The sequence below is a fragment of the Peromyscus maniculatus genome, chromosome 9 (genome assembly GCF_049852395.1).
Source record: "Peromyscus maniculatus bairdii isolate BWxNUB_F1_BW_parent chromosome 9, HU_Pman_BW_mat_3.1, whole genome shotgun sequence".
NCBI classification, from domain to species: Eukaryota; Metazoa; Chordata; class Mammalia; order Rodentia; family Cricetidae; genus Peromyscus; species Peromyscus maniculatus.
The window spans coordinates 17,365,357-17,385,766 of NC_134860.1; the positions used below are offsets into that span (position 1 = coordinate 17,365,357).

The 20,410-nt window shown below is 41.7% G+C and overlaps 1 protein-coding gene across 1 annotated transcript; it reads left to right on the forward strand.

Moving 5' to 3' along the window:
- The first annotated feature begins 590 nt into the window (after positions 1-590).
- LOC102916394 (pulmonary surfactant-associated protein A) lies at positions 591-4,314 on the forward strand. The gene is made up of 5 exons (XM_015990401.3): positions 591-732; positions 1,321-1,515; positions 1,715-1,834; positions 2,517-2,594; positions 3,014-4,314. The coding sequence occupies exons 1-5, from the start codon at positions 612-614 to the stop codon at positions 3,388-3,390; spliced, it is 891 nt and encodes a 296-aa protein (XP_015845887.2). The 5' UTR covers positions 591-611; the 3' UTR covers positions 3,391-4,314.
- Positions 4,315-20,410: the final 16,096 nt, after the last annotated feature.

Sequence of the window (20,410 nt, forward strand, 5' to 3'; positions counted from 1 at the left end):
CTTCCTACCTTTATCTAATTTTTTATTATGTAAATACATTTTTTTTGGTCTTGGTCTGTTTCCTTCCTCTTCTCTCCTTCTCTCCTCTTCTTTCTCCCCTCTACATTCTTTTGTTTAACCTTGCTTCATTTTTCTTTTCCCTGATCCTCCTTTATTTAATCTCCTTGTTATTTATTCCTGATAACTTTATTATATTTCAACATCATAATTTCCTCTCTGCTTTCTTTTCTATGACCATTGGTGAGTGATCGAGTAGCTAGATTTTGTCATATTTCTGTATCTGTTTGTTCTGGTGGTTTGTTCTTTTCTGAGTGGTAGTAGATCTTTATCAGAACTTGGGTAAGGCTTTCATTCTGTACTGCTAGCCAATCATGTTAATTTAGAATAGAGAGGTGATCTTGACAAGAGAAAGATTCCCGTCCCACACACCTGGAGTTTGCCTTCCACAGATTCTGTGCTCCCCTCAAGGGTTCTAAGTGCTTTTCTTGTGAAATGCTCTGAAGGAAACCGAGGAGTTGTGTAAACAAGATGGCTGCTTCCTGCCTGCCCCCCCCCCCCCTTGTGATAGGGCCTCTGAGGGTGGGGAAAGCTGGCAGCCTACATGTCTATAAATGATGTTGTCCACATGTCCACTCTGGCTGGAGGCAGACATCCATACTATCTGCAGGCTCTGTGTGGGAGTGCGCTTGGCCACCAGCACTTGGGTGTCTTCTGGAGTTGGAATTTCTGGAGGTAAGATCCACATATTAATTAAGGGCTGACTGGCAGGAAGGTACTGGTTACCACTGACATTTTAGGGAGACCATGATCCTTGCTTACCTCTGTTTATCCTTGGCTCTCTGATTCATGAGAACTCTGAACAGAGTAAATTAAAATATTGAGGGGTAGATGGAGTGAAGTGAGGAGTTACTACGCGCCTTCTAGCAGACAACGCTATTAGGATTATCTACCGAGCACACCGGGGTCAGCTAAGGTCAGAGAGGCACAGTGAGTCCCCTGGGGCTACACAGTGAGGTTATAACAGAAAAGAGTCTCTGTGAGGACTCAGGCCTTTGACTCTCCTGAGAGCTCCTCCTCTGGGGATCATATGATGTGAAGCTGGAGGGCTGGAATGTGAGGCTATGTTAGATGTCAGATGGTGCTGGGGATTTCTGGCTGCGGATAGTTTGGGTCTTCTTGGTACTCTTGACTACACTTGCTTGTCTGTCATTATCTACTGCGTTCCTGGGTCCTGTAAAGTGTAGCAAAAATGGGGGGCGGGTGGGCAGAGGAGAACCATGCTCATGCTACAGAGGGGCTGATAGCTCTTCCCTCCTGCAGGAGAAGCCACTCGTGCCGTGGCCATGTCACTGTGCTCTTTGGCCTTCGCCCTCTTCTTCACTGTCGTTGCTGGTATCAAGTGCAATGGGACAGAAGTGTGTGCCGGAAGCCCTGGTATCCCTGGCACTCCTGGAAACCATGGCCTGCCTGGAAGAGATGGGAGAGATGGTATCAAAGGAGACCCTGGGCCTCCAGGTACTATATGGGAGAACCCATCCTTAGCTCCGTCACAGGGACCTGTTTTCAGGAGCCATCCTGTCCAGGGCACTAGCTGATGGGACTTTTCTGGAGTCCTTAGGCTGGAGCACATGTCTTCTAAGTTCTGATGGAGCGACAAGTGAGTCACCCACATGCTAATGGAGGTCCACATGTCTGTGTCCTCCTTACTCTGTAGGTCCCATGGGCCCCCCTGGAGGAATGCCAGGAATGCCTGGACGTGATGGGCTGCCTGGAGCCCCTGGTGCACCTGGAGAACGAGGAGACAAGGGAGAGCCTGGAGAGAGGGGTCTTCCAGGTGAGCAGGGCTGGGGGCATGTCAGTGGTGATGTGGTACAGCATGTCAGCCACATGAGGGATGGTAGGAAGGGTCCAAGGCACATTGCCCAACCTGAGTAAGAAAATATGAAGTTGAAGGGAGAAACCGTAGGGGGTTGAATAACACATTTCAGAGACTGACATACATCATGGCTGCAGACAGAGGGACACATGGTGTCCTGTATGGGAAGGGGCACAGCACTGGGAGGCCTAGTGATGCTTCTTAGGGATGAGGCTCTGGGACATCCCAAAAGTTAGGCAAGGTTATATGGACTTGGAATCCAGGCAGACAGTATGATCAGGAATTACACATGCTGATAGATGCTCCAGGGTATGGATCAATATAGTGGGGCATCTGAGAGTTCAGAGGTCATCATTGTCAGTCTTGGTAGAGTGTATGGGATGAGGTCCTTTTCATAAGTGAGAAAAATGCATAGATGGGCATGTAGTGCCAGTCAAGGATATGGGAAAGCAGAGCGGGTTCAAGGCTACATTAAGAAATGGGTGTGTAGAAGTATGGAAACCCCGCTCTTGGACCCTTGGAACAAGGGCCTGGCCTCTGGGCACAGCATTAGATGAGAGAACTCCAGCCTAACAGCTGGCAGAGCAAATGGATCTCTTTGCTGGCTTGTCCCCATTCTGGATGTGTGTGGTCTTCGCAGGGTTTTCAGCTTACCTGGATGAGGAACTTCAGATTGAACTCCAAGAGATCAAACATAGGATTCTGCAATTAATGGGAGGTAAGGGGACTGCTTGGAGTGTTCCCAAGCACAGAGTCTCAATATTCCCCTATAATCTCCACTACCAGAATCCAGAACCTAAATGCCCGGCGAGTAAGTGTGTACATGGGGCTTTGGAGAAAGGAAGGATGCTTTCCTTTTATCCTATCTTTGAAAATGACCTCAAAGACACAGAAGTGGGCATGGATTTGCTCCTAAAATTATTGGAAAGCATGAAACTGCAGATACAGGCAATAAGTAATTTTTAGATAGATGAGAACAAAGAGATGGACTTTGAAACTAGGCCTGGAAGAGGAAGGGAAAACACTGAGAAAGTAGAGATTGAGAGATTGTGGAGAAAGCCTAAGGACAACAGCCTAAGTCAGTGGCGTGGATGGATAATCAGAGGTCAGCAGCCTAACCTAGCCTCCTCTGCTTAGTCCTCAGCTTGCAAGGATCCATGTTGTCAGTGGGAGAGAAGGTCTTCTCCACCAATGGGCAGTCAGTCAACTTTGATACCATTAGAGAAACATGTACCAGAGCAGGTGGCAACATTGCTGTCCCAAGGAATCCAGAGGAGAATGAGGCCATCTCAAGCATCGTGAACAAGCACAACACCTATGCCTACCTGGGCATGGTTGAAGATGAGACCCCTGGAGATTTCCAATACCTGGATGGGGCTTCTGTGAACTATACCAACTGGTACCCAGGGGAACCCAAGGGAAGGGGCAAAGAGAAGTGTGTAGAAATGTATACAGATGGGACCTGGAATGATAGGAACTGCCTGCAGTACCGGCTGGCTATTTGTGAGTTTTAATCAAGCATTTAGATAGAAAGATAAAATCCCACACTGTCTTTAGCCTCTATCCCGATGTTCCATCTGATCTCTAGGATGCTGCAACTCCCTTTCAACCAAATTTCTTTGTTGCTATTAGAATTAGCAGCATTCTTAGTGACCCCATCTCCAACATGGGCCCCAAACTCTTCTCCATAATCATTAGTGAATTATGAAAGTCCCACTAGAGTCTTCTGAGCATTCATTCAAGGCAGCCATTGCCAACCTTGCTTGGCCTTCACCGTGAGATGGAGACATCCTTTTCCCTTGCCTTGTCCAGTTTCTTCATTTATAAATGGTGTCTATGAGGTCCCAGCATGGAAGGACCCTCTATATTACACAGAAAGTGCCTGCCATTGCCCCTTCTATATTTCTGCAGCTCACCCTTTCACTGCCCCAAGATTTAGAAGTCCGGGTTAAACATAAAGACAGACATAGGGAACTTCTGGAAAATGCCTGGTGGGTGGAGCAAGGCTATATTATTATCTGCACCCATGCTTTCAAGGCAAACATGGTCTCAAAGACGTCAGAGAGCTACAGCATAGTACAGGTGGAACACACCCTCCCTGGTTGACATATATAGCCCCTTCCCTTGGGTTGGAGGTGCCAATTTAGCCTCTTGGCCTAACAGCAGCCACCCTGGATTTTAAAAGAACCACCCTTTCCACTCCAGACCCTATCTCAAGTAATTTCCTGCTAATGGACACAGTCTCACTCTACATCACTGAGGCATGCATATCACTGACTGCACTCTGTTTTTTCCTCTCATTAACTCAATCAGCTATTTTGTTAAAGTCAACTATGCTCCAGGTGTTAGGCTGTCTTCTTCTGAGCCTTGGGGATAACTGTTTTCTTTGAGCCTATTTCTTTGTCTATGGGATGGAAATAAAGTGATTATTGCAATTACTCTACCTACCAAATCATTATCCATATCAACTACTATGGCAAAGACTGTTGATCACAAGCCGCATACCAAGTACTTGACAAGCACTGATAACATTTGTTAGAATCAGATTAGGGGCATGGGAGGTAAAGAGGTATCTAGAAGAACATGACACCCCTGGGTGGCTGGTGTCAAGATAACTCCTGATATGAGCCCATGTGGTCCACCCCTGCTCAGCCATCTGGATGGTTTCTCCTGTGCCATGGGCAAGGGTGGGACACAAGGTGCAGGTTTCTATGAGCCATCTCAGTCTCAAATGCATGAAGTGGATTGTGTGATCTACTCTAGTCTCAGTTACGTGGAATGGGTCCATGATCCACACCGCAGTTATTCATAGCAGTGTAACTATGCCTTGAGGAGACGGCCACCTGTACATCTTATTTCTAGAAAGCTCCTGTGTTCCTGCCTTCTGACACTCTCCCTGCATTTCCATCTTTTCTTGGGCAAAAAGAAGCCCAGGAGAAAGCCAAATGGAGCAATGTGGACTACACCTTCACAAAACATTAACTGCTAAGCAGATCCATCTACTCTGTGTCTTTGGGACTCAACATACAAGCTGTTGAGGGTTGTCAGAGATCAAAACAGCAAGAAAGAAACACATATATTCCCAGTCTTATAGATTAACAGTCTAAAGCTCTAAAAGTTGACATTGCCCCTCTTTGCTATTAGGTCTATTTTTTAATGACATTATGTGTCATTGTTACTACATTATTTTTGGACACATTTTTAGTGAGATATTGCTGGTTTCAGGGAAAGAATTATTTTTTCAATTGATCTTATACTCAACCAAAGTTTATTTCCAGTTATTTTGGCAAGGCAGGCACTAAGCCACTGAGCTACACCCCTAGCCCAATGTACATTTTTTTTCTTTTAAATCAGTAATCTGTATGTTGAACTTCATCAGATGATTTTCTGGCATTTTCTTTGGTCTATTTGCACAGAGAAAGTGAAATGTGAGTGGAGCCAGCATCCAGTCCAGGGTATTGGCATCCAGTGCACAACTGAGTTAAGAGGTTCTGAGTCTGAATGAAGACTCCAGGGTTGCTACCACTGGGCCTGCAAAGAGGAGACTGTTCATTAGGAATGTTACCAATCCCCCTTTTCAGTCTAAGGAGGAGCAGAATGGGAAAAAGAAAGCTGACCACCGTTCGGTGACCTCTGAACTCTCATAGTGAAAAGTATCCTTTCCCCACTGTGCCCCTGAGATGATCTTTCTAACATTTGTGAGCAAGGATGCTTAATTCCCCACAGCTTCCCTGACTAAGACACTACCCAAGGCAGATTGGAATCATGTGGTGGAGCATGCCTCCTTTTGCACTCAGGAGGCAGAGACATGTGGATCTCTGATTCCCAGGTCAGCCTGGTCTATAGATTGAGTTCCACGACAGCCAGGGCTTTTACACAGAGAAATCCTGTTTCAAAAAAAATAAAAATAAAAATAAAAAAAATAAAAAAACAACCCACAAAAAACAAAAAACAAAACAAAGAAGAAGAAGAAGAGGAGGAGGAAGAGGAGTAGGAAGAGGAGAAAAGGAAGAGTCATTCCCAGGCTGGGCAGTGGTAGCACACATCTTTAATTTCAGCACCTGGGAGGCAGAGGCAGGTGAATCCCTCGGTTTGAAGCCAGCCTCGTCTACATAGAGAGTTCCAGGACAGCCAGAGCTACATAGGAAAATTCTATCTCAAAACAAACAACAGACAAAGAACAAAGCAAAGCACAAAAACAAAAAACAAAACAAGAAAGAATCATTCCCCATTCTAGGAGCAAGCACTTTAGTGATTAACACAAACTGTCTGATTTTGTGGAGTCATGAGGAAAAAAGAAACAGGAGGCCTCAGCCCTACACAAATAACTATAGGCAACTGAGGAAAGCTGGGAGTGGAAGAAGTAGTTTTCCCCAGGGATGAGCACATCAGTTAGTTGTCCAGTGCCACTTGGTCAGTCCTGAAAACATACATACAAGTAGCTTCATACAGATTGAGTATGTTCTATTTAGGAATGTATATGTATATAAATATACATATATGCATGCAGTAACAATTGGTGAAAAAAGAGGCCATGAATTTGAAAGAGAGAATGGAAGGGTATATAGGAGAGTTTGGAGGGAGGAAAGGGAAGGGAGAATTATTGTAATTATATTATAATATCAAAAATAAAAAAATGAAATGGGTAAACAAACACCAACTATCGATACACATCAAACATTAAAAAAGAAGAATGGGAGAAAATTGTGAGCCTCACAATGCTAGGACAATGTGGTCCCACCTCACCTCTCAGAGGAAACTTCTTATGGGCTGTGTGAATGCCAGGTCACAGAACTGACCTGTCAATTTAGTTCCTACACATGAGCAGTTGCTCCTTAAAACACAAGGCCCTAGTAATAGCACACCGTGGACCTACATGTGCAACTGATGCTATGCTTTAATGGGAGGCTCTTGCAGGGTCCTTTAGAGAAGAACTAGTCCCCAAGAGGAACTGTCAGAAGGCACTAAACAATCAGACAGGACCATTCAGTGTGCTCTGAGAAGCAGCCATATCCTCACTGGCTAGTAATTTCCTGTGAGAACAGACATGTCTCACCTTTGGACCAATATTCTCTTCATCTTTTATGTAACCTAAAATAACATCCATGTATACAAGTTCATGTGACTGTCATATAAGCCTAAAAGGAATGAGAACATTCTAGAGTGACACTTGTCAGACAGTGAAACAGGGTACCCCGGGGGCTAGAGTTTCCTCCAGGAGTCTCATGTTGGAAGAAGGAAAAGGTTGAAGCCTGGTGCCTGCCAGAGGAGGGACTTGTCTTCTCTAAAGGAATTTCACAGAATCTTCAGACCACATTACAGGAGAGACTAGAGCCAAGAGGACTGTGGATTAAAGATGGGCAGGACCACTGGGTGGTGGTGGTGGTGTATGCCTTTAATCCCAGCACTCGGGAGGCAGAGCCAGGCAGATCTCTGTGAGTTCAAGGCCAGCCTGGGCTACCGAGTGAGTTCCAGGAAAGGGGCAAAGCTACACAGGGAAACCCTGTCTCCAAAAACAAAAACAAAACCAAACAAACAAATAAAAAAAGATGGGCGGGACCACTCCTTGACTAGGAGTGCTTGACTATGCATAATTATGGCCTTCTTAAACTTTAATCTCATGTCTAGGACCCTGAAAATAGACTTATAGATCACTGGATTGCTATTCTTCTTCCTAATGTGACTACATTGGAATGAATTTCCCTTTTCTGGTTTTTACTATTAATTTGGCAATATTTGGCTAATTGAGTATGGGTAACCAAACCTGGCTTCTTAGGGCTGCCCAGGGACACTGGCTCCAAACTAATCCTAACTCCAATAGCAGTCACATATGCAAATAAGTATGAGAATAGGCCACTACCCACCCTTTACTTTAAGAAGCAATAGCTTTGAACCCTACCACCAACTTGTGCTTGCAGTAATGACTTGAATCTGAACTAAGAAATCTTAATGACAAAGCTAGGGACAAAATCATATGGAGTGTGTTGTAAACAAATCCCAGGAGTCTGGCATCACAAGGGTCTTTGAAGGGAGAATGTGAAGAATTTGAAACCTTTTACTAGTATTGAGAACAGAGCAAGCTTCAAGCTTTAAGCATGTACACATGTGAATTGAGACTTTTAACAAAACTTTATATTTGTTAACTTAATGAATTACATTAGTTTTGAACCATCTTTGAATTCCTGTACTATATCATACTTGGTCTGATAGTTAATATTTTCATGACCTTTGCTCTGTGCCAGAGACTCTAATACAGATGCTATTGTTCTTTTTAATTATAATGTAGGATACTGAAGTACAAAGAGGTCAGAATTATTTACCAGTTTTCCCATGGCCAATTTGTAAACTAGGGAGAGCAGGAAGTGAGATTCCAGAGGTCATGCTATAGGTGTGTAGCTAGGCTTTAGTAACTATTTTTCAAACTATGTGGTTTTGTATTTGTACTTCTACACACACACACACACACACACACACACACACACACACACACATTTTTTTTTTTGGTTGGGTGATGGTAGCACACATCTTTAATCCCAGCATTGAAGAGGCAGAGGCTAGTGGATCTATGTGAATTTGAGGCCAGCCTAGTCTACAGAGTGAGTTCTAGATCAGCTCCAAAGCTACACAGGAAACCCTGTATTGAAAACCAAAACAAAACCAAAACAAAACCAAAGTTCTCTTTTTACCTGTAGGGAGGAAGCTTCTTGGTCAGTACTAGGAGGAGAGGGTGTGAGGAGGGACAACCAACATTAAGGATGTTTAAAACAATCATATGGAAACTTATGGTTTTATAATCTTCATATAGGTTTCCACATAAAAGAGTCTAATTGGACATATCCTACACAGGAGGTTATGCTAATTCCATAAGATACAGATTTCCAGGTAAAAAGCTCAGTGCCAGGTGTGGGATACTTCCCCTCAAGTTATTGGTCAGAGATGTTCCAGAGTCTCCTAAATCAGTACCATTGCTCTTGACTGCCCACCAGAACTTGATGGTGAGACCCCATTGCTGAAGGCGCCACACACATTGACCACAGGACATGGAAAAATCAATTTGACATTGACAAGAAAGCCTTCTCAGTGATGGCTAGCTTTCATAGTACCAGAAAGTCCTATGTAAGATGCTGGGAATGGGAGGAAATCGTTAATAGTCTTAACCAGAAGTAAACCCTGTGAACTACAAAAATTACTGGAGCAGAAACACATGCCCAGGGGTTCAATAACAGCATGAATGTTATAGGGACAACCTACCACTTTCTGATCGAATTTAAGTCCTGCTCCACAAGAGAAAACACATACCTGGCATTGTAAATCTGGCCAAGAACCCAAAGTTTGGGAGCTTCTAGGCCCCTAAGGTAAACCTACTACTATTATTATGCTAAATGGACATAGTATCAAACCTCTCTCTAGATTCATATCTCTCCAAACGTAGAATAGTACAGCTCTCAGATCACATGAGAGAAATTTCTTTGTATGGTGGATGGTGGTTAACACAGAAACTCACAACTAGTCAAGGTGCTAAGAATAAGTTTCGGTGGCCATAAATGGGACATCTATATGACTCTCTCTCCCTAAAGCTCAGGAATTAGCATGAAAAGGGGCTGTAAAGATTGTGAGTGCCAGAGGCCAGGGAGGGCCAGAGTGAAACAGTGTTTTCAGGACATAATAGGACTATAGAACTCAACTCACAGTAGCTGTGGTTGCCCACATAAGACCTGCAGAACATCAAGCCAGTTTACATTCTAGCATGGGTTGAGAGAGGGTCATGAGACCCCCCCCATCTCTAACTGAGGAAATGTTGATGATTGTTTCTGGGGAAAAATAATCAGTTTTCTTTAAGAATGTGTCACTTGGTAAGAGACTACACTCCAGTGCGGAGCCCTATACATGGCAGCCCTATATATGGGCAGCGTAAATTAGACTTGATGGGTTATTGAAAAATAAAGAAGATTGGGAAGTTGAAGGGGTAGAGAGGTGGGGGTGGACCTGGGGAAAGTCAAGAGGAGGAGTAGGGGTAAATACTGTCAAAGTTCATTATTTGAAGTTCTCAAATAATTAATAAAATCATCAAAATAAATGAATAAGAATTCTTTTCTTACATTCTTTTGAATTTTGATTAACATCGTTTAGCTAATCATTTGAGTGCAGTTTTATTCTTATTTAAATTTTATATAAATTTTTTTATTCTCTCCTACAATATATCTTGAACACAGCCTCCCGTTCCTCCACTCCTCCCAGTTCCACCCCCACTGTTCCTCTCCTTCAGATCACTGCTTCTCCCTTTCTCCTCAGAAAAGAGCAGGGCTCCCAGGGATATCATGGCATAACAAGGTTCAGTAAGACTAGGCACAAATCCTCATATCAAGGCTGGACAAGGCAACCCAGAGCAGGCAAAAGAGTCAGAGATACCCCCAAGTCCCACTGTTAGGAGTGCCACAAAAACTTCAAGCTAAACAACCATAATGTATATGCAGAGGACCTAGCTCAGACCCATGCAAGCTCTGTGATTGCCTCCAGTCTCTCTGAGGCCCCATGAGCCTTGTTTTGTTGATTCTGTGGGCTATGTTCTTCTAGTATCCTTGACCACTCTGGTTCCTACAATCCTTCCCCCTCTCCTGCAGGGTTCCCTGGGCTCCACCTAATGTTTGGGTGTGGGTCTCTACATCTGCTCCCTTCAGCTGCTAGAGGAAGCCTCTTGGGTGATGATTGGGCTAGGCTCTGATCTTTGAGTATACCAGAATATCATTAGGAATCACTTCATTGACTTTTTTTTCCTGCCAGTTGTGTTTGGTTCTACCCTAAGTCTCTGGGCCATTCAGCTTCCTGTTCCTGGTCATCCAAGCGATGTCACCCATGAGCTCTCTCTAATGGCATGGGCATCAAGTTAGACCAGTCATTGATTGGCCACTCCCACAAGCTTTGAGCCACTATTGTCCCTGCACATCTTGCAGGCAGGACAGATGAAAGGTTTTGTGGCTGGGTTAGCATCCCAGACCCACCATTGACTGCCTTGACTGGTTACAGAAGATGGCCAGTTCAAGCTCCTTATCCTCCACAACTAGGACTCCTCACTAGGGTCACCCTCATAGGTTCCAGGAAGTTTAAGCTGCAAAAGGTTTCCATATCTACCCACAAATGGTCCCATATTCCAGTCTTCTTTCCCAGTACTCTCCCTTTCTGTCTCCACTCCCCCACCTGATCCCTCCTGTTCCCACCCCTACCTGCTCCCAGTCCACCTACATAATCTATTCTATTTCCCTTCCTAGGGAGATGCATTCATACCCACTAGAATCCTCATTATTACTTAGCCTCTCTGAGTCTGTGGATTGTAGCATGATTATCATTTACTTAATAGCTAATATCCACTTATAAGTGAGTACATATCATACGTGTCTTTCTGGCTCTGGATTGCTTTACTCAGGATGATTTTTTTCTAGTTATGTCCATTTGCCTGCAAATTTCATGATGTTATTTTTTTAACAGCTGAGTAATAATCCATTGTATAAATGTACAAAATTTTCTTTATCCATTTTTCATTCGAGGGACATCTAGGTTGTTTCCAGTTTCTGGCTATTATGAATAAAGCTATGAAAACATGCATGAATGAGGGTACTTGTGGTAGGATGGAACACTTTTGGGTATATGCCCAAGAGTGGTTTAGCTGGGTATTGAGGCCAATCAATGCCTAGTTTTCTGAGGAACTGCCATATTGATTTCCATAGTGGCTATACAAGGTTGTATTCTCAACAGCAATGGAAGAGTGTTCTCCTTGCTCCACATCCTTGCCAGCATGAGCTGTCACTTGTGTTATTGATCTTAGCCATTCTGATAGTTGAAAGATGGAATCTCAAAGTAGTTTTGATTTGCATTTCCCTGATGGCTAAGGATGTCGAACATTTCTCTAAGTGTTTCTTGGTTACTTGAGATTCCTCTATTGAGAATTCTCTGTTTAAATCTGTATCCCATTTTTAATTGGATTATTTGGTTTGTTGATGTCTAGTATCTTGAGTTCTGTACATATTTTGGATGTTAGCTCTTTATTGGATGTGGAGTTGGTGAAAAGTTTTCCCATTCTTTTGGCTGCCATTTTGTCCTATTGGGGATGTCCTTTGTCTTACAGAAGCTTTTTATTTTCATAAAGTCCCATTTTTTAAATTGCTGATCTTAGTGCCTGTGCTATTGGTGTTCTGTTCAGGAAATTGTCTCCTCTGCCAATGCACTCAAGGCTATTACCTACTTTCTCTTCTATTATGTTCAGTATATCTAGTTTATGTTGAGGTCTTTGATCTACTTGGACTTGAGTTTTGTGCAGAGGGATAAATGTGAATCTATTTGTATTGTTCTTCATGTAGACATCCAGTTAGACCAGCACCATTTGTTGAAGATGCTTTCTTTTTCCCATTGTATAATTTTGGCTTTTTTTTTAAATAAAAAAAAATCCATGTCCATGAATATGTGGAGTTACTTCTGGGTCTTCAATCCAATTCCATTGATCCACTGTCTGTTTTTATGCCAGTACTATGAAGTTTTTATTACTATAGTCTTGTAGTACAGTTTGAAATCAGGAATGTTGATATCTCCAGCAGTTACTTTATTGTTCAGGATGGTTACCAAACCTGGGTTTTTTGTTTTTCCATATGAAATTGAGCATTATCCTTTCAAGGTCTGCAAGGAACTGTGTTGGCATTTTGATAGGGATTGTGTTGAATTTGTAGATTGCTGTTGGTAGCATGGCCATTTTTACTATGTTAAGTCTCCTGATCCATGAGCTTGGGAGATCTTTCCATCTTCTGATATCTTCTTCAATTTCTTCTTTTCAAAGACTTGAAGTTTTTGCCATACAAGTCTTTCACTTCCTTGGTTAGAGTTACCCCAGATATTGTATATTGTTTGTGGCTATTGTGATGGGTGTTATTTCACTGATTTCTTTCTTAGTCCATTTGTCATTTGTATATAGGAGGGTTACTGTTTTTTTTAAAGTTATTCTTTTATCCAGCCACTTTACTGAAAGTGTTTATCAGTTGTAGGAGTTCTCTGGCAGAATTTTTAGCGTCACTTATGTATATCACCATATCATCTGCAAATAACAATACTTTAACTTCTTCCTTTCTAATTTGTATCCCTTTTATCTCCTTTAGTTGTCATGTTGCTCTAGCTAGAACTTCGTAGTATATTTAATAGATATGGAGAGAGTGGATAGCCTTGTCTTGTTCCTGATTTTAGTGGAATTGCTTTGTGTTTCTCTCAATTTAATTTGATGTTGGCTATAGGCTAGCTGTAAATTGCCTTTATTATGTTTAGGTATGTCTGTCTCTTGTATCCCTAATCTCTACAAGACTTATACCATGAAGGAGTCTTGGATTTTGTCAAAGGCATTTTGGCATCTAATGAGATGATCATGTAGTTTTTATCTTTTGGTTTGTTTATATGGTGGATTACCTTGGCAGCTGATTTTTGTATGTTGAACCATCCCTTCATTCCTGGGATGAAGCTACTTGATTGTGGTGGATGATCTTTTTGATGAGTTCTTGAACTCCATTTTGAGTATTTTGTTGAGTACTTTTGCATCTATGTTCTTAGGGGAAAATGATCTCTTTCTTTGTTGAATTTTTGTGTGGTTTGGGTATCAGGGTGACTATGGCTTCATAAAAATGAATTTAGAAGTGTTCTTTCTGTTTCTAGTTTGTGGAATAATTTGAGGAGGATTGGCATTAACTTTTCTTTGAAATTCTGGTAGAATTCTATGGTAAAACCAGCTGGTCCTGAGATTTTTTTCGTTGGGAGACTGTTAATGATTGCTTCTATTTCCTTAGGGATTATAGGTGTATCAAATTGTTTGTCTAATCTTGATTTAACTTTGGTAAGTGAGATCTAGCAAGAAAATTATCCATTTCTTTAAAATTTTTCAATTTTGTGGAATAAATATTATTAAAATATGACCTAATGATTCTTTGATTTTCTTGGAGTCTTTTGTCATGTTCCCATTTCTTTTCTGATTTTATTAATTTGGACATTCTTTCTGTCTTTTAATTAGTTTGGGTAAGACTTTGTCTATGTTGTTAATTTTTCTCAAAGAACTAACTCTTTGTTTTGTTGATTCTTTTTGTTGCTCTGTGTCTATTTTATTGATTTCAGCCCTCAGTTTGATTATTTTCTGCCATCTACTCATCTTGGGTGTGATTTCTTCTTTTTGTTCTAGTGCTATTAAGTTGCTAGCATGAGATCTCTTCGTTTTTTAGAAAACATAGGTACTTAGTGCTATGAACTTTCCTCTTAGCACCACTTTTATTATGTCTCATAAATTTGGTTATGCAAAGAACTCATTATCATTGAATTATAGGAAGTGTTTTCTGATTTCTATCTTGACCTAGTAGTCATTCAGTAAAGAGTTGTTCAGTTTCCATGAGTTTGTGGGGTTTCTGTTGTTGAAATACAGCTTTAATTTGTGGCGGTCTGATAGAATTCAGGGGGTTATTTCCATTTTCCTATATCTTTTGAGACTTGCTCTGTCTCAAAAGATGTAGTATGTGATTGATTTTTGAGGATATTCTATGAGTTGCTGAGAAGGTATACTCTTTTGTATTTGGGTGAAATGTCCTGTAGAGATCTGTTAGGTCTATTTGGTTCATAACATTTGTTAGCTCTAGTATCTCTCTGTTTAATTTGTGTCTAGATGACCTGTATGAGTCATCCAGTATGATGACCTGGTGAGAGTGGGATTTTGAAGTCTCCCAGTATCAATGCATGATGATGGATATGTGATTTAAGGTTTAGTAATGTTTCCTTTACAAACATAGGTTCCCTTGCGTTCAGGGCATAGATATTCAGAATTGAAAAGTCATCTTGATAAATCTTTCCTTTTATGAGTATTAAGTGTCTTTCCCTATCTCTTTTGATTAATTTTAGTCTATTTCATTAGATATTAGAATGGCTACACCAGCTTGCTTCTTAGGTCCATTTGCTTGGAAAACCTTTTCCAACCTTTTACTCTAAGGCAGTGTCTATCTTTGATGTTGAGGTGTGATGTGTGATGTGTGATGTTTCTTGTATGCAACAAAAGGATGGGTCCTGTTTTAACATATATTCTGTTAGTCTGAATCTTTTTACTGAGGAATGAGTCCATTGTTAATGGATAGATATTAATGATTGCTAAATCTTATTATTTTGCTTTTATTGTTTTTGTTGTTGGTGTCACTATGTGTGTTTCCCTTCTTATTTTGTTGGTGTGAGATTACTTATTTCCTGTGTTTTTATGGGTGCAGTTAACCTCCAGGGATTGGAGTTTTCTTTCTAGTATTTTCTGTAGGGCTGGATTTGTAGATAGATATTATTTAAATTTGGCTTTATCACAGAATATCTTGTTTTCTTCATCTATAGTGACAGAAAATTTTGCTGGGTGTATTAGTCTGGGCTGTTGTGCAGTCCCTTAGAGTCTTCAGGACATCTTTCCAGGATCTTCTGACTTTTAGAGTCTCCATTGAACAATCAGGTATAAGTCCAATAGTTACACCTTTATATGTTACTTGGCCCTTTTCTCTTGCAACTCTTAATATTATTTCTTTGTTCTGTATGTTTAGTGTTTTGATTATTATGTGGCAAGACTTTCCTTTCTGGTTCCAATCTATTTGGTGTTCTGTAAGCTTCTTGTACCTTTAGAGCATGTTCTTTTTTAGGTTGGGAATATTTTCTTCTATAATTTTGTTGAATATATTTTCTGGGCCTTTGAGCTGGGATTCTTCTCCTTTTTCTACGCTATTATTCTTAGGTTTAGTCTTTTCATAGTGCCCCAGATTTCCTGGATGTTTTGTCAGGAATTTTTTAGATTTAACATTTTCTTTAACTGTTTTATCTATTTCTTCTATCATATCATCAGTGCCTGAGTTTCTCTCTTCCACCTCTTGTATTCTATTGGTGAGTAGTTCCTGTTCACTTTCCTAGATTTTTCCATTTCCAATATTCTTTGTGTTTTCTTTATTGCTTTTATTTCCATTTTCAGGTATTAAGCAGTTATATTCATTTCCTTCAATTTTGTTTTTTTTTCTTGGCGTTCTTTAAGGGATTTATTCATTTCCTTCATTTTTTCTTTGTATTTTCCTTAATTTCTTTAGTGTATTTATTCACTTCTTCCTGAAGGACCTCTATCATCCTTGTAAGCTTAGATTTAAGGTATTTTTCATGTGCTTCAGCTGTTTTGGAATATTCAGGGTTTGCTGTAGTAGTATAGCTGGGTTCTGATGATGAGATTTGCCCTGGATGTTGATTGTTTTCTTATGTTAGTGTCTAGGTATCTGAGTTCTGGGTGGTTATAGGTCTAGGTCCCAATTCCTGGGTTTTTCTTTGTTGGATGGCTATTATGTTTGTTTGTTTGTTTGTTTTTTTGCTTCTGTTTCCTCTCTGGTATTTTGGCCTGTGTTTCTGGTGCTTGATCAGGCAGTCTCCATCTGAGTTGGGGGCTGGACTTCCAGTAGCTGGTGTAGTTTCTTGTAGGCAGGGATTCTTTACCGGAGGTCAGGGCTAAACTTCTGGCAGCCTAAGTGGCTTCTGATCCAGCAGGGATTCTCAGCCTGAGTTGGGGGCTGGTATATGGTAACAAGGAGATGAGGGGGTTATTGGGGATAGTGTTTGGGGGATACCAGTAGAGTGGAAGAAGTCTACTTGGTCTACCTGGAGTTCTGGTGGCTGGTGTGGCCTCTGATCCAGAAGGGAGTCTCTGCCTGAGTTGAGGGCTGAGATATGGCAATGGGGAGGGGGCGGGAACTGGGGACATTGTTAGAGTGGGGCATTGAGTGAGTGGAGGAAGTCCATGGATGGGCAGCATGACCTGTATTTGGGCAAGGGGTGTTTGCCAGAGTTGGGGGCTGGTTTTCTGGCAGGCAAAACCTGTGGTTGGGCACAGGGAGTCTGTCTCAGGGAATGGAGAGAGTGGGGGATGGTCCATGGGTGGCTGGCCTACCTGGTCTTCTGGCAAATATGGTCAGTTTTTTAAAAATTCAATTCCAATCATTTACACGAGAGAAAATAATCTCAAAAGATTTGATAAAATTCATCTTAAAAACTGTACTTCTTGATAGGTAAGATAGTGACTTTTATGTCTATTTCAATACTTTATGATTAATAACATATCAGTTATTCTAACATTCCTTAGGCTAACTTAAATAATTTTAAATTGACTTCTAATACAAATTTTATATGATTTCCAAATTGCTATAAAGTCCATTGAACATAACATAAATTTGTATTGTCAATTGTACTTATATCAGCTTAATATTCCATTTCTTTCTTGACTTGTCTATTTATTATACTGTTTCTATAGTCATTGGTAATGTGTCAATTAGTTGATAAAAGAAGTCACCATTTCAGATGCCCACAACAGCACTCATTTTTCTCTCTTATACTGTTTTTTTTCCATGTGTTGAGCTCTAAAAATATTGGTTGAACTTGCCTGGATTCAACTGCATAGGCTGGGCCCAGGATGTGTAGGTGAGTTTGCATTTATTCTGTTCATGCAATTACCCTGCTAGTAGTGGCCACCACTAACATATTCTTTCTAGGGCTGGGAAAGAAACATAATAGGTCACATAATAGGCCTCCTTATATGAGCACCCTTGATGCTGCTACTTCCTTCCAATTTGGTAAGTCATAAAGCCAAGTCAAACATCAAAAGGGCTGAATATTTATTCCTGGGGCTCAAGTGGACCTCTTAGTAATGTACTTTAGCAAAGAACCTGGAAATAAAATTCTATAATAAGAAGCAAAAGTATGAAAACAAGAATTCAAACTACCGTTGTCATGTCTGCCCACTATTTATTTATATAAACATTTTATATTTTAATTAGTATTTTATTTTTTTTTCATTAATATAGTCATTTTTCCTTTTTCTCTCCTTTGTTTTGGCGTAGAGTCTTAGTATGCAACCAAGGCAGGCTGGAAACTCTCTCTATAGGCCAGGATGGCCTCCTATCTCAGTCTGCTAAGCACAGTGGTCTCCAGCATGTGCTACTACACCAGGCCAGGTCAAGATCTTCTTCTTACTGCTTCTTTGCTCACATACTCTTCTCTCCCCCACTTAAACCACCCTTTTATGAGTCTGTAGTGTATTTAGAGTGGGTTTTATGTAAACTTTTAAGTTTTAAACCCTCACTTTTGGGAGTGATCTCATTTGTTGTATTCAGTAAATGCCAGTTGCTTTCTCAGCCTATGGGACCAGAAGTTGTACCGACAGTAAAAAAAAAACAAACACACACACACACACAGCCATGAAAGGTGTCTTCTTAACAATGGAGGCCCTTCTAGATACCTGTCAGGTTGCTTCTAATAAGATTAGAGAGGTGACATGGTGTCTTGTGTAAACATGGACTGATGGCCCTTGAGTAGCCAAAATACCAACCATAGAGTCATGGGAAGTAACCTGGGCCCACACTGTTATGGGGAAAACAAACCTCTCAGGTTGTTTGGTAAGATAAAAGGTTTCAATGAGTGTCTGTGAACTTGGAGAAAGTTAGGCATGAAAGGTCATGTCAGGGGCTCAGGCCACCTGATCAGCCTCTGACTGCAAGCACTGGATACTCTAGAAACCCAAGCTTAAGGAGCCTCGGCCTAGTCTGTTAGCTGCCAAGCTTTTTACCTTACTGGGTCCTTCTTAGGTGCCCAGGCCTGGGTTATACTCAGGGGACAACAAGTGAACTGTATGTAATTCCTGCCCCAAAGAAGTATCAACACTGGTGAAGCTAGCCCAGATGTCAGTTCTGCCAGTGAAGTCACAAGGGCTGGTCCAAGGACATGCTGCTGAGGGTTCATCTGTTTCACAGATCTTCCTTGGTCATTGACAGTTAGGGGGCACTCTGCCAGGTAGGCAGATTACCAATGGCTGGGGTCCTCTTATTTCACCTGGGTGGGGACTGTGGGCAGACAGGATAAAGCCCTTTCAGTGCTGACAATTCTCAGTCCTTAGCACTCAAGAACTAGCATATAGACTGGCAGACCAGAGTCTTATGACTCTAATCCCTGAAGGGCAGGAGGCTGTTACTGTAGGCTCTAGAAGCAAGAGACTTAGTGGGCACTTAGATGGGAGGCTTATCACTATGGGTTTTAACCATCAGGGGCCCCAGCACTTACCGGCTATTGTCAATTCGTGGCTCCTAGCAGCATTGAGTGGCTACAGCAGGTAGCAGCAGGCAGCAGTAGGTTGGATCTTTTCATATTATAGTGCTCATACAGGCCCTATAACAACATACAGGCCTAGTAATCAGGACCCTGAGCCCTTGACAGCAGCTAGTGTTATAGTTCTTAGATCTAGAGTGTCTGAGACCCTTGGCCATGAAGGCTTAGTCATTCATTGATACCTTCCCAATGACCAGGGCCTCCAGCTGCTCATCTGCAGCTCTTCACAGACCTAGTTGTCTCTGCTCCCAGTCCTCTCTGCCCTAGCCCCTCTCTGGATGGCTTCTGTTGCCTCTCATCAGTCTCGCTGCTAGCACAGCGCTGCTGCCAATGTTGGCAGCTGCTGCTTCCTTCATCCGTGTCCTCACCTTCAGCCTTTGTGTTCCCAGCTCAGCACACTGTAGTAATTCATGATAAAAACGAAGAGTAGGCAAGAAAAGAGCATTGGATTAAAGCCATTATTGGGGAAGCAATGAAGGAGAGTGCTTTCCAGTTGGCTCCCACATCAGGCTTAAATGGTCAAAATGGTGTGCTTGTACCAACACAACAGTTTTTTTTAAAAAAAATATTTATTTTATGTATATGAGTGACCTGTCTTCATGTACAACAGAAGAGGGCATCAGATCTCATTACAGATGGTTGTGACCTACCATGTGGTTGCTGGGAATTGAACTCAGGACCTGTGGAAGAGCAGCCAGTGCTCTTAAATACTGAGCCATCTCTCCAGACCACAACAACAGTTCTTCACACAAATGAAACATGTGGTTTGCAGCAATCAGCACAATCCCTCATACAGATAAGGGGTTACATTTATTCCAACACAATGGTCCTTAATATAAATGAAAGACTATTTGCATTAGCACAGGCCTTCTCCTGGGTCATCATGGAAAGGGGTCCCCATCTAGCCTGAGTAGAATTGGTTATAGGGTATCACCAAGACTTATAGGAAAAAGGGCCACTGTAAGCTATTTGAAGCAGCTGTACACCATGCCTTGAGAGCCAGATCTGTGGTTCAGCAGCAGTCAGCTGTGGTTGCAATGTCACTTCCCCAAGTATAGTGTTCAAAGAAGCTGGTGTCATGCAACTTCTTCTGGGCATTTGTCTTATAGTCCTTAGCTTAGGGAACAACCACAGGAGGGGAAGGTCTGCCAAGTAGGGAATCAAGTAATCCTACTCCCCAATGTCTTAGCTTATTTAAAATGAAAACAAACATTAAAGGTGGTGCTTATAACCTTAACAGTATTTACAGTGCTGTAACAATGTTTGCCTTCTGCCCCATGCCTCAGGGAGAGGTTGGTCCTTCCTTCTCAGAAACACAGCATCAAGAGAACGAAACTCCAATTCATTCATGATCATTTAAAAGGCATTGGGCAG